This window comes from Rhineura floridana, chromosome 14 (assembly GCF_030035675.1).
Source record: "Rhineura floridana isolate rRhiFlo1 chromosome 14, rRhiFlo1.hap2, whole genome shotgun sequence".
Lineage (NCBI taxonomy): Eukaryota > Metazoa > Chordata > Lepidosauria > Squamata > Rhineuridae > Rhineura > Rhineura floridana.
The window spans coordinates 32,985,922-33,010,997 of NC_084493.1; the positions used below are offsets into that span (position 1 = coordinate 32,985,922).

The 25,076-nt window shown below is 43.5% G+C and overlaps 1 protein-coding gene across 11 annotated transcripts in view; it reads left to right on the forward strand.

Annotated features, from left to right (window-relative positions):
* The window catches only part of TJP1 (tight junction protein 1), a 313,552-nt gene that overhangs the window by 14,493 nt on the left and 273,983 nt on the right, over window positions 1–25,076 (forward strand). For all 11 annotated transcript variants that reach the window (XM_061595852.1, XM_061595845.1, XM_061595846.1 and 8 more), the window contains exon 2: window positions 3,661–3,793. In XM_061595852.1, coding sequence (XP_061451836.1) covers window positions 3,661–3,793 — 133 coding nt within the window. The remainder of the gene's footprint in view (window positions 1–3,660; window positions 3,794–25,076) is intronic.

Below are 25,076 nucleotides of genomic sequence, written 5' to 3' on the forward strand. Positions count from 1 at the left end.
GGTTCAGGTGGTCCCTAAGATGTCCTAAACCAACGTTGTTCAGGGCTTTCTCTCCTGGTAAGCAACAGAGATCCACCTGCTGGGAAGCTAGTGCAAGGGGTCCACCTCACCCAGTGAGCTGCTTCTGCCAAGAAGGCTCTTTCCCTGAGCTTGCAGAGATCCTAAACTCTGTTCTTTCTATCCCATGCAAAAACTGCAGTCTGCACCACCACCCCTTCACAGATACCTAGAATACATCATACTTAGCTGTGGGAGGGGGAAACTATAACCCAGAGATGGGGGCCATGTGGCCCTCCAGTCCAAATGTTGCTGGACTACAATTGCCACCATCCTTGACCATTTGCCAAGCTGGCTGGGACTGATGGGAGTTGGAGTTCAACTTCTAGAAGTTGACACATTCCTCACCCCTGCTGTAGGTAGCCGCTAATGCTTTCTCTGATTGTTTTTTCCTGTTCATTATATCGGAGGATCGTCCTGTATCAAGAAGCAATTTGCTCCAATGCAGACATATCTGGGCTACTGACCTGTAGTTTCCCTAACAAAGGATATTCCTGGCAATTTTGTCACTAGCTGTTAAGAGAGTCTCTAGCAGTACTTCTGGATCCATTAACCCTCTCCTGCCCAAAATCCCAATCTTACCACAACATGTCCAATAAATAAACATTTTCTGAGTCCCATTGATTTGATGGAGTTAACTTTCTAGGAAGCATGCTTAGATTTACAGCATTATTTTAATTGGCAGCTCATGATTCATTTGCGATTTGAAAGTAAAATGTGCTTTTCCTTCAAGCAATCACAGAGGTATGGCTAACAGGTTGGGGACAGTTGGGCCAGAGATCCCTGCAATGAGGAAGAATGCTGCCCTGGGCTCATTTGGGAGAGAAATTGAATAAAATAAAGGAATACATACAACCTTTTCTTGATATGTATCTGCTGGACTTATGGCTAGCAAATATATCAGCTTTGCTGGCCACAAGTGATGGGGAGGCGAGTGAAAGTTTGTGTGTGCAGCCTTCTAAAAGTCCAGCCTCGGAAACTGAGATATAGTTTGCTTTGCTATACTCTTAATTTAGCTGACATTAAACAAACACCTTTTAAAATTCAGTTATGCTAGAATCCCAAATTCTAACATTTTGCATAGTGCAATTTAAAAAATGTCTACAGACACCTTTGCTTAGTGTAGTGTGACTCCAATAGAAAACTGGCTTCTGCATGTCCCTGCCTTTATAAACAGAGCCGCTGTAAGATGTGAGTGCTTCTCATTTTCTCCTCTTTGCAGGAACAGTTAATTGTCTGTTCTGAAAACTGGTGTTTTGGGGAAGTTCATTGCAAATAGTCAATGTAAACTTTTGTTTGTTTCTTTTACAACATCTGATTTGTCTAATTAATGTTATGTCTTACATCATCATCTCGCCATTAGGTTAATGAGCTTGTCAATAGTTGGTTTGGAAGAAGGCTCTTAAATGTATTGAATATTTCACTAAAATAAAGAGGGCAGCAGCTTTACATTATGTACAATAGCTTAAATTTGTCGCTGCTGGGGCAGGAGATGCTGATGAAGAGATTTCTTATCGGTGGGAATTGATTTTTCTAAAACCAATGAGCTGTTCCTAAACTCGGCTAGCAAAGCATAGGATCTGACATTAAGTGCATAATTAATTTTGGAATTGACTACCACTCTATGTGATGATGAATCCTGGTTTACATGGCTTTAACAGGCTACACAAATTCATGGAGAGTAAGGCTACCAGTGACTACTAGTCATGATGGCTATATGTTACCTCCAGGATGAGAGGCAGTATATCTCTGAAAACCAGTTGCCAGAAGGCACTGCGAGAGGGTTCTTACCCTCATGTCCTGCATGTGGGCTTCTTAGAGGCATCTGGTTGACCACTGTGGGGAGGAACTAGATAGCCTTTAGTCTGATCTAATGGGACTTGTCTTACGATCCAGTGCTGGTTCAAGAAGGCACCTGGAGACATCAAGATGACTCTTGCTGATGAGCAGTGTCAAACATAGAAGTGCCACTCACTGGAATTTATTTATTTATTTATTTAATTTAATTTATATACCGCCCTAAGCCCGAAGGCTCTCTGGGCGGTGTACATAAAAAGTAAAAGCAGGCACAATATATAAATACAATAAATATAATAACTCAAAAAAACAAAAACACACAAACAATACGAGAACCAAACAACATCCAGAATACAACATAGTAATAAAATACTGTAAAAATACACTTTAAAATGCCTGGGAGTATAAAAAGGTTTTCACCTGGCGCCGAAAAGCTAGCAGCGTCGGCGCCAGGCGCACCTCATCGGGGAGACCATTCCACAGTTCGGGAGCCACAACCGAAAAGGCCCTATTTCTAGTCACCATCCTCCGAGCTTCTTGAGGGGATGGTACTCGGAGGAGGGCCTTAGACGTTGAGCGCAGTGTACGGGTAGTTTCATATTGGGAGAGGCGCTCCACCAGGTATTGCGGTCCCATGCCGTGTAAGGCTTTATAGGTCAAAACCAGCACTTTGAATTTAGCCCGGAAACAAATAGGAAGCCAGTGCAGACGGGCCAAAACAGGTGTTATATGAGCGGACCTTCTGGTCCGCGTCAACAATCTGGCCGCTGCATTCTGGACTAACTGTAGTTTCCGAACTATCTTCAAGGGCAGCCCAACGTAGAGCGCATTGCAGTAGTCCAATCTAGAAGTTACCAGAGCATGAACGACTGAGGCGAGGTCGTCACTGTCCAGAAAGGGACGTAGCTGGGCTACCAATCGGAGATGGTAGAAAGCATTCCGGCACTTACAATCTAAACAATGACACAGGAAAAACAGATGCTGGGGAGGGAAATGGAGGCAGAGGAAACAAATACGGTTTTATTTTAGTTTTATGTAGAATCAGAGGGTTGGAAGGTCCCTCAAAGGTGATCTAGTTCAACCCGTTGACAATGCAGAACATCCACTGCTACAACAACCCCGATAGGTGGGCATGAAGCCTCTGTTTCTAACCGCTGATGAAGGAGAGTCTTCCGTCTTCCAAGGCCGTCTGCTCTGCTGTCAGATACAGTAGCTCTTACCCTCTCAGGAAGTTCCTCCTAATATTTAGGCAAAATCCCCTTCCTTGTATTTTGAATCCATTGGTTTGGGACCTACTCTCCAGAGCAGGAGTGGGGATCCTCAGGCCTGGGGGCCTAACACCTCTCTGTCTGGCCCTCAGAACTCTCCCCAAGCCACACCTCTCACTGGCTTGGCTCTGTGTCCTCCTTGGGTACCTTTGCATGGCTGAAATGGTTCATCGAACATGATAATGTCTGCTGCTTGCCTGGATGAAGGACGGCAATGTGTATGTGTGTGTTTCAGAGTATGTAGAAATGCCTGCGTTTTGCATGGCTGGAATGTAGTTTCCTGTCCACTTTTGTTTCTGACCATCACCGCTCCTTTTGCCTATGGTGATGCTCTTAGATATAAATGTAGACTCTGGAAGTTTGCCCATGACAGAATGTGGTCCTTGGGCTGAAAAAGGCTCTGCTCTAGCACAACAGAGAGCAAATTCAGAAAACGTACTTAGGCTTGGTGCGTGTGGGGTAGGAGGACTAAGGGCTGGGGTTGCTAAGAGCGCTATCATTTTTTGACCTTTTTAATGCAACAATTTCTCTCCAACAGGGTTACACCATCCTCTGAAAATCCCACTGGCTCTAATTGTAGCATAAGCCAAGGAAAGCCTTCCTTAAGAAGAATAAAAGGGAGAATACATCGAAGCAAAAGTCTTGATAGCCTCGATTTCTGTGAGTTCAATGTAAGTACGTGATTTGTTTTTCCTTCCTCTGGGTTGACATTGTTGAGAACCTCCTCATAATAGGGCAGTATAAAGAAGGCTTTCACCTCCTTTTCATTCTTTCATACCATGTATATTGATAAATATGGTGAAATTCATTTTTTGTGTGTGGGGGTGCTGTAAAACATAGTGTTAACTCTGCCTATGAAGATCCCCAAGTCTCCAGAGTAGAGATCTCTAATGTACATATGCTGGGCCTTAGTTTATACAGACAGCAGATGAGATGCAAAAAACTGTTTCTGGACTGTACCACTTCTGACTGCAGGAAGGGGAAGTCACATTAGTGAAAAATATATGTCTGTAAAACACATACACACACATGTTAGGGATGGGAGGGAATTTTGTTTCAGTTCACATTTTAGGCCAAATCTATCAAATTCGCAATTTCCAAAATAATATACTGAAACCCACCATGCTTCAAAATTAGCACTTATTTGAATTTTGCGATGCGGTTCGCTAGCCAAACAATGTTTACAAAAATGCATATATATTAGGGGAAAGTGGGCATGGCATAAAAATGAATATATGAATGAAAATAATGTGCAAAAATGCTTTCTATGATGAGAAATGGCTTGCAAAACATGTACATTAGTTAAAAACCCCTACAAAAATGTGTTTATTATGAGAAATGTGCACTGAATGCTGGAGAATTTCCATGAGTTTTTTTTTTAAAAAAATTACAGATTGCTTAAGAAATGTGGGGAACAAAATTTAAGGTTGGAAAAATGAGAAAGTGAGAGAACTGAAAGTGATAGAGATGTTTCCATCCCTAATATATATATGGAAGAGCATTCACTCATTGGGCGCCTCCTTGTGGCAGCCTAAAGTGGTACAATCCAGAAGCAGTATTGACACCTCCTGTGGTATTTGGATCATCTAGGCCAGACTTCCCTGCAAGATGGTGCTTCCTGCTTCATTCAAGCAAAAAAAAAAAAAAAAAAGCCTTTGCTCATGTGGACCTTATCACGAGTTGGAGTTGCTTTTTGTTCTCTGACATCTTTGGACTCAGACAATACTGCATCATTGCTTCTTGAGATCCAATTACCAAATTATATGTGGGTTCCTAAGAAACACAACTGTTATAACTAAAATAACTTGTGCTTCATGAATGCCTAAATGTGCTCTTTGTAGGAGCTGAACGAAAGAGATATCTGACTTTTCCCTGTAACTTTGTGCCTAAATAAGCAAAAATTAAAAGCACTCCAGGTTATAGTGACATGCATAGAATTTAGAAGTTGTTCTCAGCAGGAAAATGCTCAGTTTTGTCATAAATATTTTAATTATGCCTGTTGGCTATCATTGCAGTAAATTTCATAAAAAATGTCTGCTCTTTCTTTTTAAATAAACATGTTTAACATTTCATAGGTAAAGTTAGTGTTAGCATATATATAAAGTTTTCTAGGTGTGAAAATGCAGTCTCATTCATTTTGAAGCAGACTTTAAAATCTGACATCAACTACATGTGTCAGTACTAGGGTTGCCAGATTCAGGGCCTGATCCTGATCCTGTATCTTTAGGAGAAGAGAAAGTCAGCCAAGTACAGGTGTTCTTGCAACAGTGTAATGGGAAAAACCACCAGGTGGAATTCTCCTTTCCCCCTGCACAACTTGAAAAGATACAGAAGACCTCTTGGAGGCTGGGCCTGGCAACCAAGAGGTCTTCTGTATCTTTAAAATGTGTGCAGGGGGAAGGGAGAATTCCACCTTGTGGTTTTTCCCATTACAGGGTTGCAAGAACACCTGCACTTGCCTGACTTTCTCTTCTCCTAAAGATACAGGATCAGTCTCGGGCCCTGAGCCTGGCAACCCTAGTCAATACGTTTGAGCAGCTGACATTTGGATGGTCAATGTGAAAAGAGAGAAGAAGCAGGTTTAATAAGACTAGGGATGGTGTCAGAGGTTGGCATCTTTGGGCACTTTGCTGAGGCTACTGCACCTGCAGGGGACCCACAGCTGGTCTCTGGAGCATCCTGGCCCTGCTGCTGCTGCTTCTCCTCTTCCTTGCTGTCGCTGCCTGTTCACCTGCCCTCTTTGAGCATGCAAGCAACGCCCAGAGCATCACCCACCACTTCCTTTGCGATCTCCCTTTGGGGAATTGTAGAGATGAGACCCAGGGAATGAGCAAGCAAGTAGGCAGCCGTGACAGTGGCCACTGAGGGTATCTTACTCAAGGGCTCCCCAAAACCAAGAGCTGTCACTGAATGAGACTATATTCTTCTGGGCACTCTGCAGTTTGATATTAAATCAAGTCTTGCTGCTCACCATTCATACTGACTTTTAATTGTATATACAAGAAGATCTGATGATCCTTAAGCATATGCCCAGGAACACATTTCTAATGTTGTCTGGGCTCAGGAGTGGCATCCCTGGATTGTGTGTTGCATAGAAACCTAGGAATCCACTTCATACCAGACTAGACTCTTCGTCTGTCTTACCCAATATAGGGCAAACTCTGGTTGACAGAGGCTGTCCAGGGTTCTTGCTCATCACCACCTACCTGGTCTTTTTAACCGGAGATGCCAGGGATGGAATCCAGGATCTTCTTAACTCAGTGTCCCACGAAATAATTTGCTGCAGCTGGAGGCAGGATGAGGGCAAGGGCTGGAGCTTCAAGGAAAGCAGGCAGAAGGTACTGCTCCAAGGGCAACAGGGCCATGCACTTGGGATACTGCATACAGGTCTGGTTGCTGCATCTCAAAACAGATAATATAGACTTTGAAAAGGTGCGGAAAAGGGCAACTCAAAGGATAAGGGAGGTGGAACACCTCCCCTATAAGGAAAAGCTGACATGTTGAGGACTTCTTAGTTTAGAAAAAATAATGAGGAGGGAGGACATAGTCATGGTTTATAAAATTATGAATTGTTTGCACACACACACACACACACACACACACACACACAGAGAGAGAGAGAGAGAGAGAGAGAGAGAGAGAGAGAGACAGAGACACAGAGAGAGAGAGACAGAGAGAGAGACAGACAGAGAGAAGTTTTTCTCCTGCTCTCAAAATACTAGAAATTGAGATTACCTAGCAAAATTGACTGGAAATAGAATAAAGGAAGGAAATAAAGGAATAAAGGAAAGAAAGGACAGTGCATAATTAAATTATGGAATATGCTGCCACAAGATGAGGCAATGGCCATGAGCATAGATGGCTTTAAAAGGGGATTAGACAAATCCATGGGGGATATGTTTGTCATTTGCTGCTAGCCATGCAATATATATGGAACCTCCATATCCAGAGGTTGTATACCTCTGACTATGAAACAACACCAGGACAGTGCCATTGCTTTCATATGTACTACCAGAGGCATGTAGCTGGCTACTGTGGGGAAAAAAATTACACTAATGAACCTTGTGAATGATTCAGCAAGGCTCATCTTATTTCATTGTATTTCCAAATGCTGAACTAACATTTCCGTCATCCCTGACCATTGGCCATCCTGGTTGGGTCTGAAAGGAATTGTAGTCCACAACAGCTGGAGGGCACCATGTTGGCTAACTCTATTCTAGAACAAGCTACTGGTATTTACACCAGGTTTGGCCAGTCCATGAGCTTCATATTGCCTTCCGGTTGCAGATGCTTGTGTTGAAAATGGCAGTTCCCTTGTATGCCTGACGAGGGCATGAGCTCATATTGTCCCAAGACGGTCCTTTAGGTTGGGTTCTAACCAAAGGTCATAAAATTCCTCATTAATGTTCCGGAGTCTCCAGCAAATGTGGATCACAATATCAAGTATATGGCAGCTACAAGTCCCTGTGATTGCAACAGCCCTTTTTCTAGCGGCCACAGTAATAGGAATCGCTACTGGTCATATCCTGACAACCAGGCTTGCATCTTATATTTATTCACGTGATAGATATATACCCAGGGACAGGTAGAACCCTTTGGAATTCCCTCCCCTTAAATATTAGACAGGAGCCATCTCTGTTATCTTTTCAGTGCCTAATGAAGACCTTCCTCTTTCAACAAGCCTTTACAGTAGAGACCTTATCCCAGTCTGCTTCTGTGATGATTTGCTTGTCAAGATATTTTGAAAGCTGTTTTTAAAAAGATGTTTTGTTTTACTATAGTTTAATGTCTGTTTTTATGATGTTTTATAGTGCTTTTTGTATTTTTGTTTGCTGCCGTGGGCTCCTACTGGGAGGAAGGGTGGGATATAAATGATAATGATAGTAGTAGTGGCACAATCCCAGTGACCTGAGGCTAGGGCACATGCCTTAGCAGCGGGCCATTTCAGGATTTTTTTAGCAGGAGTGGGAGGGATCAATTGAAACCCCCACAATACTTTTTGGCTCACCTGAGTATGTAGTTGTAGGTACACTTTGGAAATGTTTGTGCAAATAGATTTATTGTGTGTGCAAATAGCTATATGATATTGGCTTCCTTTGTTTCCTGTTTGGCTGGCAAAATACAGTTTGTCAGTCTTGGGCACCGGATCTCAACTTTGCCTACATATGCTGAATTTTGAAATGCTGCATTTCGGTGTTTTGTTTTTGGAGGGAAATGTGACACACCAAAACCACACAAAACTACTGAATGGGTGAGAACATGCTTCACTGGGTTGAAGATAAGTGACTATTTTGAAGCAGTTCCATGACAATTTGACAGCAGAACATTGTGTTAGATCCATGGAAATGCCTTGCTCGGTCCTGTGCTGTGAACACTAGCATAGGTTTTACATTTTGTGAAGGCTGAGGCCAAACAAACCTGTCTCCCTTTTGTGCACTTGTGTGTAATGCATGCCTTTGCAAACAGTTTTTGTGTGCTTCTGTGACAAAATATTTGAACTGTGATGTATTGAAGCACCTCACAGTGCCAAAAGATTGTCCCTCGTGTGGAAAGGATCTACCAAGTGCACCTCTAATATTTTTAAGAACTCCATTTATCTGGGATTAATGTTGTCATGATTTTTTCTCTCTAAGGTCTGTGGATTTTTCTCTCTCTCTTGGCACAAAGGACTCAAAAAGCACAGTTTCACAGTTGTATCCGTGGTGATTTTCCTTCTGTGTGAGCTCACCTGTTGGAGTGAAGGGTGAACAGAGAGTGAAAAAGGACAGGGGGGAGAATGGAAGTGTGATGTTCAGCATGTCAAGGCCACATTCACACCAGACATTTATTCACTATTATTCCACTTTAAACAGTCATGGATTCCCCCAAAGAATCCTGGGAAGTGTAGTTTGTGAAGGGTGCTGAAAGCAGTTAAAAGATTCCTGTTCCCCTCACAGAGCTATAATTCTCAGAGTTTTCTGGGAAGAGGGGCTGACTCTTAAACCACTCTGACAAACTGCAGCTCTGTGAGGAGAATAGGGGTCTCCTAACAACTCTCAGCACCCTTCACAAACTACATTTCCCAAGATTCTTTGGGGGAAACGATGACTGTTTAAAGTGGAATAAAAATGTCTGGTGTGAATGTGGCCATAATGTGCTACCTGCGTGCCAGCAACTTTATGTACTACAACCATTGGATGGCCCAATTGTATTTCACACCACAGACTTCTCTCTTGTTTTGCTTTGAATTTATATATTGGCCTGATCATTAGGTCATTGCTAATTTGTGGCTGTGCTTCAAAGCTGTGCATCTAAGCTCTGTGCTATGAAGGGCATTTGTAAGGCAATGACACTTCTGTTTTGCTGCCCGTTGTAGTAAGGTTGAGGCAATGGGTTGTCATCTTGATGGTGGAACGAAAAATCTTTTAATGGTTTCTCTTGTCTAAAACTTATTTGCTTGATATCTCCTAGTGCCCTTTACATGAAGAATGAAGATTTCACTGTGGTGTTTTGTAGGATGGGGGTGGGAGAAGAGGACAACTGGAATTAAGAGTATGGTGTTAATTTCTAGAGCTGGAAAACGTAATGTGTAGACTTCCCATGTTACAATGTAGAGCATACATAGCACTGATTCAGTACTTAAAGTGACATATCCTGCCAATCTCCAAAGATAAGTTCTCCTTTTCTCTCAACTACCACACACACTCTGGTGGTCTCTATTTCCCATTTTCTGGTATTTTTTCAAGCTCCCTGTCAATGGAACACCCTTTCACCTGACATCCAGCTTTCTTCTTAAGACACAGAACTGCTTTTGCTTTTCCTAGTCTTTCATTTACTCCTCAGTGTGTCTTGCCTCTTCCCCTTTAAATTCTAAACCTATTAGTATGGCCTGCTATCATTTCTGACCTTCGTACAATGATTACCCATGTGTTAGGTCCTTTTAAAAATTAAGTCATATACCAAGAAGGTGGGGTGTGGTGGACTTGAGGGTCCCAGGTTCAAAATTCCCCCCTGTGCCAAGAACTTGCTGGGGGAAGGATAACTGGGATATAGTCTGTGTACTAATCCATGAAGGGTGAATCAGGTTGGTCCACTTAAAAATGCAGACCAAAGAAATCCTCAAGCATGCCTAGCGCATGTACACAAACACTATAGAACAGTCTTTGCCAAACTGGTGTCCTCCAGATGTTGTGGACTACAACTTCCATCAGCCCCTGCCAGATGGCTGTGTGGGCTGGGGCTGATGGGAGTTATAGCCCAAAACATCTGGAGGACACTAGGCTGAGGAAGGCTGTTGTAGCACATCACATAGCTAGCTCGCTCATTTCAGCTGGTTAATACAGAAGTTGATTTGGCAAAATATAGTGCGCAACAGAGACCAAAGGAACCATTGCTCAGCAAAAGAGCCCTTTCCATGCAGAAAGTAGGAAAGAGAAATGAGTGATATGGACACGATGATGGCCTGGACTGGACAGAGATTGTGGGGAGGTGGGAATGTAACTGTGAGTCCTTTTTGTGCTGTTCATGGGCAATGGAACTCCCTCCCGCAAGAAGAACAGGGTTAATTTAATAAAAGTTAATCTAATCAAAGGCATAAGGTTTCAGCATCTTATTAGTGCAAACAGCTTCCAATCCTTTGGGAACAGATACAAAAGTGACTAAGGATTAAAAGGTTTAAAGGGAAATAAACATATTCACTTTCCCTCTTAATCTGCAAGTTTTAATTATCTACAGGTTTTAACGACAGGTATTGCTACTAAATCCTACTTAATTGGGATTCAGTGGTACATTCTAAAACCCTAACAACATTATTTTACTGCTAGAAAGCAAGGAAGAGGGGCTTTATACCTTGACAACTGCATGTACAAATACATTATTGTAAATAATAAAGCTGGGCGATCTCTTTTCAGCACCATCTGCCACTGCTTATGCTTAATGAATCTGATTTGATTAAGGGCTTTGGTCTCTTGCTGGACACTTCTGCTCCAGTTTGCTTTTATGTCATTGCAAAATGACAGAAAGAGGCTCAGCAGAGGTGGCAGGGAGGAAGCAATGTGTTTTATTGGGCCTGGCCCTTAGCTCTTGAGAGTGTGATAAGCTTTACGCTTTCACAGAGCTCTTCATTGGGAAACGGGAGATCTTATAAGCTAGCACATAGTTCTAATTTCCTTCTCTTTTCCTTCAATGGGATAATAAAATATTTTTGGCAGGTTAAACATAAGAACACAGACACTCTATTCAAAAGCTCCTGGCCACATGTAAAGAATCAAACGTATCAGGCTCTGTGTCCATCGAAGGCACCACCAGCTGGGTGCAGATCTGTGTGTCTCAAACAGGGCTACTAGCATTTGGGCTCCTGCATCTTGGCTTTTTGCACCACTCACACTCTGTTGCCACTACAGGCAGACTGAGCGCGGCGCTTTGAGAATGTCCTCTAGGCTGCAGATCTAGCCTAAGGGAACATCCAGCCGGCTGACTCTCTGAAAGTTTCATCGGCTGGCCCCAAGGAACAATTGCAGCCCACCTGCTACTGAGTGAACCCTGTTATTTCATTCTGTCCCTGATGGACTCCATTTGAACCCCATGGCCTTTGAATAGACAAGACAGGTCGATGGAGAGAGGGCTTGCATACTGCAATAAATCCTGAGAGGTGCAAGACAGCTCTGTGTATAGAGAGACACTCCCTTCTTGCTCCTGTAGGATCCCTGTCAGGAAGGACCATCAGTCAAAGGACCAAGCGGGGAGACAGACTGCATCTCCTGCCTTCCAGTAAGAACATTGCAGCAAAGCAGAGTCTATCATGGCTCCATCATTGGCAAGAGAAGGAGCAGCAGGAAGGATTGTGCTTCCCCCTGCCAGAAAGAGCATCCAATTACCTCGGGACTGCAGAGCTGGAGGGGGGTGTCCTATTTTCTCCCAGCTTAGGGTCCCAGGGGAGGCCAGGCTGACACAAAGGCACTCATTGACAGGACGGAGGTCACATCCGAAAGACCAAAGGCAAAGCAAGGCCATTTGTCCAGTCAGGATTGACACTGTCGGATCCCAAGCAGGACAAGGTAGGACAGCTTGTCAGTACCCTGAAGAGCTCACCATTGCCAGCAAGAGCTACTTGTGGAGGCCGGCTGGCTGGCCTGAACCTCCTGTTAGCCTTGGCCCCTCTGAGGACCTGCCTCTTCTTTGAAAGGGTCATTGCCTTGCCTTATTCTGCAAGTGCTAGCTCCTACAGCATGGAGTTGCAGTGAGGGATGGACTGAAGGAGTCTCCTCTCAGCTGGAGGAGCCCAGGAGAGCTACCTTCTCTGGCCTGGATGGTCCTGGAGCTGAGGGTGATGGTCTGTCCCTCTGAGTCTGGCTGTATGAGCCATTGATAGAACAGACTGGGGCCAGAGGACAGGACAGGGGAAGCACCCTGACCTCTGCCATCAGCCAGGGGAACAAGGGATGCTGGATTATGTGGATTTGGGGTTTGCATATATGTACATGTGTGCATGCGCACGTGTATCATTACAATTTATTGCAAGTCATCTTGAGGTTCATGCAATCGAAAAGTAGGATAATATAAATTGTATAAACAAACAAAGAAACTAGGACCACCCAGGACTGGGGGTAAAGAATAGGCTTTGCCCCACTGCCACAGTGCCCCTAAGTGCAGGGTTTTACCTTCTGCATAGCAATGAATGTCAGCTGTTAAGCTATTTGGGATAACATGGAAGGATATTCTTGAGGACACCAGTTGAGTTTGAATTAAACATTCTTCCTGCCCCTGAGGACCCAGACGTGCCTGCTCCTATCTGCATAGTCCTCCTCTGCATAGTCATACCCTGGTTCTATTTCTTGGTCACACTAGAATGTGACAGAATGTTGTGAATTTAGGTTTGCACTTGCATGTCTGTCATGCACTTTATCGGTCCCTGGTCTGAGCAATGTGATCCCTTGTCTTGCTCTTCTGGCAGAAGAGCACCATGCAGGTCACCCTACATTTGTTGGTAGATGGAACACCAGCTAAATCTGGCTAGTTCTGTGTAATATGTATTCCCCGCCCTGCCCTGCCTGCCCTGCCCTAGCCAGCGGAGGTTCAAACTTGAAATACACATTGATGTCTGGAACATACACACCAACTCTCATCCCAATCTTTCAGTCTCCAAGGAAGACAATCACATTACAACATGGGCTCCTACTGGGAGAAAGTGCGGGATATAAAATAAATAAATAAATAAATAACATATTTTGCTTTTCCCGTTCTCCCTGGGGAAATGGGAGTGGGTGCTAAGTTGGTATTTAAACCTGCAGAGTCGAATTGTCTCCTGAGTGTGCATATTTCATCCCAAGATCTCACTGTTCAAGGAAATTATCCTGTTACAAACGAATAAAACCACACCTGCAAAAGAAATGGCAAATGAGGAATTGGCAAATTTAACTGAAGACCTCACTTTCCTAGGCCAATTAATAGATTCCTGTGTGTCTTTAAATCAGCCCTGATTGGTAATTAACTTGGCCTGCCACCCTATTAAAGTAATCTTCCTGTTTATTAACAACCAGGCAGTTCCAGAGCTAAATCTGGTAGAGGAACTTCAACTGAATTAGTCCATTAAACTTGCGTATGAGTAAACGCAACAATTCTGAAGCCGAAATATTTATTTTTACATGAAGCATAGCAGGTGTAGTCTTAGAAGAGGCCTTATTTCCTGGGTATGAGAAAAGGGGAAATGGCGCTTTTAAGATGGTTCTTGTCATCTGTTTTATAATTATAATCAAAATGTCTTTTGAGACAATTACTTTAAGCTGCAATCCTGTACACGCTTACCTGGGAACAAGCTCCTTTGACCTCAGTGAGGCTTATTTCCAAGTAGACATGTTTAAGTTTGCACTATTAGCCACTTTAACCTTGCAGCTCAGATTAAGAGAAGTGAAGCTGCTTGGTCATTTGAAAAGACCTATATGAATGTAAACTGCTTCCAGAAATATAGCTGACCTTCCTTTCAAGTCAATCCTGCACCTCAATTGTGCATCCAAAGGACCCTTTTCTGTAAAATGCCCACTGCAACTTTAATTAAGGAGTTCAAGAACAAGACTACTCTTCTGCCTCTTGCCCAGATGGTGAAAAAGCTCTGCCTTTCTCATTCTGCCACTTGTGCTAATTGTTAGGAGCTGGGGAACCTCACCCAGGATGCCCCTTCCACATCTCTTTTGCTTTGTTGCTTCCAGTGTTATGAATTTAACTCCCTTGCCATTATGCATAGGGATCTTTCTTTAGTTTGTGTTTTAAGGCCTTGTTTCTTATTAACTTTTCCAAAAAGCGTGTGATGACAACCTTATGTCTAATCTCTCAGTGGGATGCTGTTTAAATTTAGAATGTGCTCCAAAGAATCACCTCCTTTTTTGAGAATGCTTGATCCCAAACCCATGGGTGCTGCTGCAGCTGTAATTAAAATCAGCCGTGAAAAAAAAAATCAAACAACACAAGCAGCAGACTGTACAGCTTATCTCATGCATCGCTTAATGGGCTGCTGACCTAGGGGATGTTGTTATTGAAGGGAAAGGGCTCCGTGGCAGCCTTCATTTTATTAGAAATGTTGTAGACAAGTTTTATCTTTGAATGCTATTTGCAGGCTTTTTAAATAACTTGTGTTGTATGATCTGTCCTCTTAGTTTGTAAATCTGTTTTTTAATTTTGTTTGTTCATTTTTAAAAATTATTGTTTTAATGTGGTATTTTAATTGTTCTGTTTGTTGTATTATGTTGTGGGGCGGTAAAAGAGATTCAGCAAATAAATTAGTAATAAAATAAAATATTCAAGAAGGTGTGGTTTTCCCATGAACTGATATTTACTGTAATTTAAAAATTTTTTGTAAGTCACTCTGAGATCATTTTTTAAAAAGATTTCATGAAAATATAATATGAAATACAATATGAAAATTATATTTATTAAATATAACAAATAATATACAAAGTTAAATATGCAAAAGTACATCTACATATAGCAAACTCTCATTATTGTATTATTAAAAAGCTAGACTACATGAAGTGTAATAGAAACTCAGTTTTTACACACCCATGCCATGTATAAGGCAAATGGCCTTTAATAACTTCAGCCCTTGCTTTTGATCTTCTCTTTATTAGAGAATGAAGAGATCTGCACCCCTAGATGGCTCACGGAAGATGCTCTAAATTTGTTGAACATGTTTGTGGAAATGTGTCCATTGCACATCTGTTCCAACAAATAAGGTCTTTTGCAGTGGCTTAGCCACACTTCACAGTACTATTGCAATGCAGAGTAGCAGCAGGTTTGCTTTAAGTGAAATCATTCAGCAGAATATTATTTTCATCTAGTGTTTTCTAATTTTATTTTAATCAGGATGTGAGGGATTGCTTTCTATAATAAAAATAAACATTTTCAAGTAGGGCTGAAATCTTAAACTGATTGATTAGTTTGAATAATTGATTAAAATATTTTAATCTACCAAAAAAGGCATTCCTGATTAATTGGGCAACATTTTTTAAAACGTTAATTGCTTTAAATATAAGTAGTTATAAAAACTGCAGATGGCACCTTAGAGGCATTCCTTCTTTACTCTCAGATAGGTGGAAATGTTTCTTCCAAAATTGCACCTGACACAAATATTTGCAAGGTCCACCTAAAAATGAGAGCACTCTTATCCTTGCTCCCCCTGCCCCAGTCAAAACTCTTGTTTTAGCCATATGTTATTTTATGCAGATTTATTTAGGAAAATCGCTTGCTAACTCTTCACATGCTCAAGACAGGGTATAGAACAGTAACACATTTCTTAACTAATCTGATTAATCAACTAAGATTTCTTTATAAGGTGAAAGCCATATTTTAAAGTTCAGTGGCTTGGATTCTAGGGTACGTTAATGGGCCCTGCCATCCTATGGTCCTTGAGACCATGCCTCAGGGGACATAGGATGGAGCAGGCTGCCCTCTCGGGGGGGGGGGGGAGAGGCATGCCCTCAAAGAAAACACCTCAAAGTAGTTCCCTTTGCTCCGCCATTGAAACTTCAGTGGCTTTTGCTCCAGTATTGGTGGAGGTAAAAAGATGGTGGATCAATGAAAAACTATGGATCCAAAGAATCCATAGTAGCCTTCCCAGTGCTCTGATACTTCCCAAACCAGAGATTAAGGATGGAAGGATCTGTTAATTTCAGTTCTCTCAGATTCTAATTTTTCCAGTCTCAAATTCAGTTCTCCACATTTCTGCAATTTGCGATTTTAAAAAACAAATCCTCATGAAAATTCTCTAGCATTTTAGTGCAAATTTCTCCTAATAAGCACATTTTTGTTTGCAATTTTGACTAATGTACACATTTTTGCAAGCAACTTCTCCTAATATAATGTATTTTGATTTTCACAAATATATTTATTTTTATACACACTTTCCCCCTAATATATGCGTTTTTGTAAGCATTGCTTGGTTGGAGAATGTGACGCCCTTCCCTGGCTCTCCCTGTCAGGTTCCTACCTGCTCGTGGCTACTGCCTTTCACTAGGCACCACCAGGGACTCCACCAGTCCGGACTGTCCTTTTTTATGGTTTCTCTCTCCGCTCTAGCACAGATCTCAATAGATCCCCCTGCTAGGCAGCACCACCAGTCACGTTCTACAACCAATGTTCCCAGAGACCTTGCCTGAGTCTCTCTATCCGGTTACATTCGTGACTGCGTGCCTATGCTGTTCCCAACCCCCTTGTATCAATGCAGATAACTCATAACTCGGGGTTCCTCTGGATACTTATAATGTTATCTTCTCCTCTTCACCGCTGCCACCATTTGTTACTGTTTCCCTTCAGCCTTGGTTATTACCTTACCCTCCCTTCTGGTCTGTGAAACCCCAGCCAAGGATCAGGCCTTCGGTAAACCAAAATAGTATTTATTAAATAACATTAATAACAAGATAACTTTGATAATGATCTACAAGCTTATGGTTTCATCTATTACTGTGATATTTGACTTATTACTAATCCGATCTCCACCTCCCTCTTTCTCCACACTCTCCTGACATACACCAACTCACACCCACCTCCAAACTCCACCAAAACAACCCACTAACGTCCACCAAACACCTCTCAAACAACCCACTCACGTCCACCCAGATTCAACTGTCATCCTTCCATTTATACTCTCAGCCATCCAAACACTCAGCCAATCATCCAGCATTCTACTGCTCATTTACTCCCCCCTCCTCTTTCATTCCACTTACCATGTATCTTCTATACAAACAGCAATTTCCATATATACATTAATACAGGAACATCACAGAGAACTCCATCGCTAAATCTGGACATGTGCACATTTCAAAGGACGGCTGTGTTTCAGCTCTCATATTGTTTCAGAAAGTGCAGATTTGACAAATACAGCTTTAAATGTGATGTGAATGGAATTTCTCCCCCTTCCTTGTCAGAAATGAAATGAAGAGCTGGCCTAGTGAATTTCCCTTTTCTTGTTCCCAAACAGGGGAGAAGTGGGTAGATCAATAAATGAAGGCATCACCCTCTGCCACAAACTCAGTACCTTTAGTATTGCAGCCTTCAGCAAGTTCATGGAAAGAATGTTTCTGTCCCATCTTCTACCACACACACTCTAGCAGCTAACTGTGCCACCTAAAAGCCCCTCTGGAAAGTCAGGGAGCCCTCCTCAACAATGTGTGCTGGTGTCATGGGCCCCATAGAGAACTCCTGGCAACGTGAGGAGGAGGGCTGGGGTCCTGGAGAGGGCCCCTGTGGTTTGCAGAGGGAGGGGATGAGACTGGGGAGGTCTTATTTGGCATTGTGTGAGATATGTGGAAGATATAGAGCCTCTCCTCTGTAGGTATAGGGACTTGGGAATTACAAATGGTCTGTGGGGTCGGCCCTTTGGGATAAGAACTGTTGTGGCATGGTGTTGGAGATTCTTTGGCAGTTTGTTAAGGATTCAAAGCTCTATGAAAGGCTGCGAGATGCGTTAAAAATGTTTGCTGGTAGGTGGCAATAATAGCGACTTTCCTGGGCCTTGATTCACCATTAAAACTGAGAAGAAGAAAAAGCAGATGACTTCAGTAGTCTGGCCAGCTCCAGCCCTGCCCCTGAGGTGCCTGCTGCCCCCGAGGAGACAGAGCCAGCCAATGAGCCTCCCACCACCGTGCCTTGTAGCCATGCCTTGTAAAGTCATAGAGACCTGTATTGTCTGTAAACTGATCTATGAAATGCTCTAAGCTTACGTTTTTCATTAAACCTAATGGAGACATACTAGTGATCCAAGTCTGAATCAATGAGGTAGGCTAGGACAGCTGGGGCACAGAGGTCTGTGGGAGGAAGAAAAAGGGGACGGGAAACTTTCCTGCTGTGAACTTCCTTACATTAACTTATCTGAAGACCCCAACCCTGATTTTGAGCTATTCCTCCTTCTCCACCAGCATCCCACACCCCATTCAGCAGAATTCAGGAGGGCCTTCTGACCCTTCTGGGAGGTTTTTGGGGGGGGGAGGAGAGCAGAAACTTTCTTTTCATGAAGTTCCTTAAATTATCTTAGGATCCAAGCCATCATTCTTACCTTTCCAACATTGTTCAGTGAATCCTTTTGTAATAGTACTAGTATAGTTAACAATGGTGAATTCCAGTTATATGTCAAGGCACCATCAAGTTGCCAAACTTGTATAGTGACACCTAGCAGTAAAATGTGGGTTCAGTAGACTTGCTATTCAAACCTCTCCACAAAATACATGCCTGATCTGGTCTTACTGAATGCTAACTTTGCAATCTATTAGGACAAAGCTATCTGGAGATCTGTCAATGGCTATTTTATTTATTTATGAATTTAAAATATTTATAAATCTCCTAGCATCCAACAACTGTATTCATTCACATTGACCAGGAGGATACAATAAATGCATGACTGACAGCTACTCTAGGGAGACTATCATTCATGATTGCTAAATGTAACTGTTACTTTCAGAGTCCATCTATCTTGCATAATAATTTGCTGCAGAGCATGAGTGGGGGAGGGCCATTGTCTTCATGCCCTGTCTGTGGGTTTCTGGATTCACCTTTATGGACGAGCTTCTGCTGTTGAAGCTTGAAGATGTCGACAAGGCCCATGGATGAGCATGGCCCCCCACATGTGCAGTCTATCATTGTTGCTGTTGGCTCATTACATTGAACAGCGAAGGGCTGCCTGGCTGGTTCAGCAAGTAGTAAAAACTCCTTGAAAGAAGGGGCACCACCTTAAAGGACCAGCCAGGCAGCCCTTCACTGGTGTGCTTGTAAACAGTTCAGAGGCCTTGAAATTAACTGGCCTGTAAAAGCAGATTTTTTTTTTTTTAATGGAGAGATAATGTTCCCGCCTCCATTTGTTTAAGTGAGAAATCTGATCTTTCCTTTTCGCTCTCAAGCTCACCTATAAAGATAGATAAATCAAATTAAAGTTTTCATGACCAGGCTGCTAAAAATACAACTTAATCTCTTTTATGTTGAGCCAGAATGCTGATTCATACATTATTTGGGATAATATAGCAAAACGTTATTTAAAAGAATAGGCGTTACCGGACTCGCCTGGCGTTGCAGAGAAAGTGCTAATATGTTTCATTCTTCATGAAGCCTGTTAACATTTTCTAGGTTTTGTTGGAATTTATTGATTCCTTACAGAATTTGCTTGCCTCACATAAAATGCCTATTTCACAGATAAACTGTGGTGGCTTCAATGTACAAGTCACAACATATCACAAGCACCCTCCTCCCACTTTTAGAAATATGAAAGCCTGGCCTGGAGGGTGGGGTAGATGGAAAAATGTATTTTCTGATGGTTGGAGGGTTTTTTGTTATAATAATAATAAATAATAAATAAAATCTTATTTTTAGACCGCCTATCTGGCCGAATGATCGGCCACTCTAGGCGGTGTACATCATTAAAATTAAAATACAGCATATATAACGTATAAATACAATTTTAATATCAATCTCCTATTACCAACCAACCTACATCTGTATACTATAAAACTAAAACTATCTAAGAAGCCTATATGCCCATTGGAATAGCCAAGTTTTTAATCCTTTGCGGAAGCTTACCAGGGAGGGGGCATGGCGAAGATCGTATGGCAGAGAATTCCATAGGGTGGGGGCCACAACTGAGAATGCCCTCTCTCTGGTCCGCACCAGCCTAGCTGTTTTAACTGGTGGGACCGAGAGAAGGTCTTGTGAGGCTGATCTCGTCAGGCGGCATATTTGATGATGCTGGAGGTGCTCCTTTAGATAAACTGGACCGAGACCGTATAGGGCTTTAAAGGTTAACACCAACACCTTGAATTGGACTCGGTAAACAACTGGTAACCAGTGCAGATCTTCTAAGACTGGAGTAATATGATCCTGGCGGCAGCTGTTCTTAAGCAACCGTGCCGCTGCATTCTGTACCAGTTGTAGTTTCCGGACCGTCTTCAAGGGCAGCCCCACGTAGATCGCATTACAGTAGTCTAAGCGAGAGGAAACCAGGGCATGCACCACCTGTGGGAGCAGATGAACCGGAAGGTAGGGTCGTAGCCTCTGTATCAGATGTAATTGATACCAAGCTGCCTGGCTCACTGCTGATATCTGAGCCTCCATGGACAGCTGGGAGTCAAGAATGACCCCGAGGCTATGAACCTGGTCCTTCAGGGGCAATCTTACCCCATTCAGCACCAGGTCACTATCTCCTACTCTTCTCTTGTCCCCCACAAGCAGTACCTCGGTCTTGTCAGGGTTCAGTTTCAGCCTGTTTCCTCCCATCCATTCACTTACGGACTCCAGGCACTTGGAAATAGTCTCCACAGCCAACTCCGGTGAGCACTTAAATGAGAGATAGAGCAGAGTGTCATCCGCATATTGGTGGCACTGCAACCCAAATCTCCTGTTGGTGGCCCCCAGCGGCTTTACATAGATGTTAAACAGCATGGGAGAGAGGATGGAGCCCTGTGGCACACCACAATTAAGAGGCCAAGGGTCCAAAGCCTCCTCTCCCAATGCCACTCGCTGGTGTCTGTCAGAGAGATAGGAATGGAACCACCGTAAAACAGTGCCCCCAATTCCCATTCCCTTTAGGCGATCCAATAGGATACCGTGGTCAACGGTATCGAAAGCCGCTGAGAGATCCAGGAGGACAAGGAAAGAGTTTTCTCCTCTATCCAACGCCCTCCTCAAATCATCCACCAGAGCGACCAAGGCTGTTTCAGTTCCATATCCAGTCCTGAAGCCCGATTGGAAAGGATCTAAATAATCTGTTTCCTCCAAGTGTGTCTGTAACTGTTTGGCCACCACGCGTTCAATCACCTTGCCCAAGAATGGTAAATTAGAGACTGGGCGAAAGTTGTTCAAATCTTGAGGATCCAAGGAGGGTTTTTTTAAGATGGGCTTTATTACCGCCTCCTTGAGGGCAGATGGCAATGCACCTTCTTCTAAGGAAGCATTTATCACCGCCTTGATCCCTTCGCTCAGTCTCTCCCTACAGCCCAGAATGAGCCATGTTGGCAAGGGTCAAATAAAGAGGTGGTCGGTCTCACAGTAGAGAGCACCTTGTCCACTTCCTCAGAGGAAAGAGGCTGAAACCGATCCCACCGGACCAGATCGCAACTGATCGCCTCTGGCCCACTTCCTGTGTCCACGGTGCATGGAATCGAGCTCTTCAGGCGAGCGATTTTATCAGCAAAATGTTTTGCAAATGCGTCACAGGAGGCTTTACAATGTTCCATGGGTTCCTGCGCAACTGGACCGACCAGGCTTCGGACCACTTGGACAACATTCCGCTGATGCAATAGAGGCAGCAAAGAAGCCCCTCTTGGCTGCCTTTGTTGCCACCTGGTAGGCTGCTATTGCTGCTCTAACCCGTGTCCGATCGCCTTCAGAGCGAGATTTCCGCCACCGGCGTTCTAGCCGTCTCACCTCCTGCCTCAACCCCCGCAGACGTGGTGTATACCACGGTGCGGTTTGAGTTCTATTCAGGGGGAGAGGATGTTTCGGAGCCACCCGGTCTATTGCCCCGGTGAGCGCCCTATTCCACCCTGTCACCAGGGTTTCGACCGGGTGGCCTTCAGACAGCTCCAAATCTCCCAGCGCATTCAGGAATCCTTCTGGCTCCATCAGGCGTCTGGGGCGGACCATCCGAATCGGTCCCTGTCCCCTGTGGAGGGTGTACGGCAATAAGAGGTCCATTTCCACCAGATAGTGATCTGACCATGACATGGGGTTCGAAGAAATAGCCCCCATTTTCAGAGCACTACCACCCCCTCCAGAGACAAATACAAGGTCGAGAGCATGACCGGCTACATGGGTGGGCCCACAATTACTAAGGTGCAGTTCCCAGGAAGTCATGGTTTCCATGAAATCCCGAGGGGCTCCTATGAGAGCTGCCTCAGCGTGTAGGTTAAAATCCCCCAAAACTAAAAGGTTATTTCTCCCTATTCTCCCTATTCTCCCGCCCTTTCTGGGGGAAACAGAAAAGAAGCAGTCCCTTCCCCCAAATGTTTCTACTAGGGCTGTGAACCTTAGGATACAATCCTATGCCTACTAATCCAGGAGTAAAAATAACTGCCATAAGGAAACGTGCATCTTGAAAAGTACAGTGTCCAGACCATGAGCAGTAATGGTGCCACTCTGTTGGATTGGGACTCGGTAGACCAGGGTTCAAATCCCTGCTTGACCATGAAGCTCCATGGGTGACCTTGGGCCAGTCACTGCTAATCTACTTCACAGGGTTGTCATGAGGATAACATTGGGAGGGGGTGAAACATGTTTGTATGCTACTTTGAACTCCTTGGAGGAAATTTATTCTTCTTCTTCTTGTTGTTGTCGATGATGATGATGATAATAATAATGATGATGACCAACTAGCATATGTCCAGAGGAGGGCGACAGAGATGGAGAGAAGCCCAAGTCCTATGAGGAAAGGCTGAAGGAGTTGTGGATAGTTAACCTGCAGAAGAGATGTGTAAGAGGCAATACAATACACACCTTCATATATTTGAAGGGCTGTCACATACATGATGGAGCAAATTTGTTTTCTGTTGCTCCAGAGAGAAGGACTCGAACCAATGGGTGATTGACAGGTGGGCAACCCTGCTCACTTGTCAAATTTGGCCCACTGATAAGGATCTGGCCCTTGGAGCCAAAAAGGTTCCCCACCTTTGTAGTGGGGAAAGAGACATGGAGCACTGAGCCGGGAGTTAGACTTGATGGTTTTATAGGCCCCTTCCAGCTCCATGATTCTATGATTCTGTGAAACCATGAACATTGGTTCACACGTGCTCTAAAGGCAGCCTCTATAGTTTGGTTCCTCCCTAGCACAGCAGGAGGAGAAACTACTTCAGATCTTTGGAGGAGGTTGTAGTAGCACACTGTTTAAAGTATAATTTAAAAATAACCTGTAGTTTCATGGGATTTGCAATCCAGCTCAGGCCTTTCCTGATAAATTAAAATAGGACAATAGCAAGCTGCCCTATACCAGGTCAGCCCATTGGTCTGTATAGCCCAGTATTGTCTACTCTGACTGGCAGCACATCTCCAAGGTTGTTATTATTATTTTATTATTATTTGTTAAATTTATATCTTGCCCTTCCTCCCAGTAGGAGCCCAGGGCGGCAAACAAAAGCACCAAAACACTCTAAAACATCATGAAAACAAACTTTAAAATATATTAAAACAAAACATATTTACAAACATATTAAAATAAAACATCTTAAAAAAATCTTTTTTAAAAAGTTTTCAAAACATCTTAAAAACCAGTTCCAACACAGACACAGACTGGGATAAGGTTTCTTTAAAAGGCTTTTTGAAAGAGAAAGGTCTTCAGTAGTTGCTGAAAAGATAACAGAGATGGCGCCTGTCTAATGTTTAATTCCAAAGGGTAGGTGCCACTACGCTAAAAGTTGTGTGGAATGGACCTCCTGATACGATGGTATCTGCAGGAAGCCCTCACCTACAGAGTGATCAACTGGGTATGTAAGGGGTAAGATGCTCTTTCAGGTATCCTGGTCCCAAGCTGTATAGGGCTTTGTACACCAAAACCAGAACTTTGAACTTAGCCCGGTAAGTTCAAGGACTTGTCCTGCAGAGGTCTTTCCAGTCATGTGCTACCTGCAGCCCTTTTAACTGGAAATGCTGGGGGGAGGGCATGAATTAGGGACAGAGTCAGAAATGCGTGGAGGACATTCTCAAATTGCTTAATGCACAGATAGGGAACCTCTGACCTGGGGACCAAATATGACCTTCCAGGCCTCTCCTTCTGACTTGTGGGTCTTTTCTTCCCCTTCACTTGCTCTACTCCATGCCCTCCTTGAGTGGTTTTGTCTGGCTGAAATGTGTCCTTGGCCTGTGATCATTGCTAGCCTGGACAGAGGATGGAGAGACAAGCGTGTAGAGAAACCTCTGACTTTTGCATGGCTAGAATGGTAGCCTCTTGTGCAAAGGTGAGAGTTACAACCATTGCTGTACCCACTTTTGGATCTAACCTACTCAGCACTGGTATGTGGCCTCCCCTCAGAAGGCTCCCCATGAAGGAATGTGGCCCTCAGGCTGAAAAAGTTATAGCCTAGTGAGGGAGATGGTGGGTATGTAGGTATTTATCTGCTATATCTTTGGCATCAGGCCTCAGGTCATTTGATACTGCAGTCACTGAGTGCTGAGCATGGATATAGAAGCCAGTCTAAGTCTTCCAGATTCGTATAATAAAATCATAGAATAGTAGATCAAGTCCCACCCCCCGGTTCATTGCAGAAATCCAAGTTAAAGCACGCTCTACAGGTGGCTGTCCAGCTGCCTAGTCTTGAATGACTCCAGTGTTGGAGAGTCCACCACTTCCCTAGGTCATTGGTTCCATTGTTATACCGCTCTAACAGCTAGGAAGCTTTTTCTGATGTTCAGCTGAAATCTGGCTTCCTGTAACTTGAGCCTATTTTTCCATGCCCTGCCTTCTGGGACGATTGAGAAGAGATCCCGGCCCTCCTCTGTGTGGCAACCTTGCAAGTC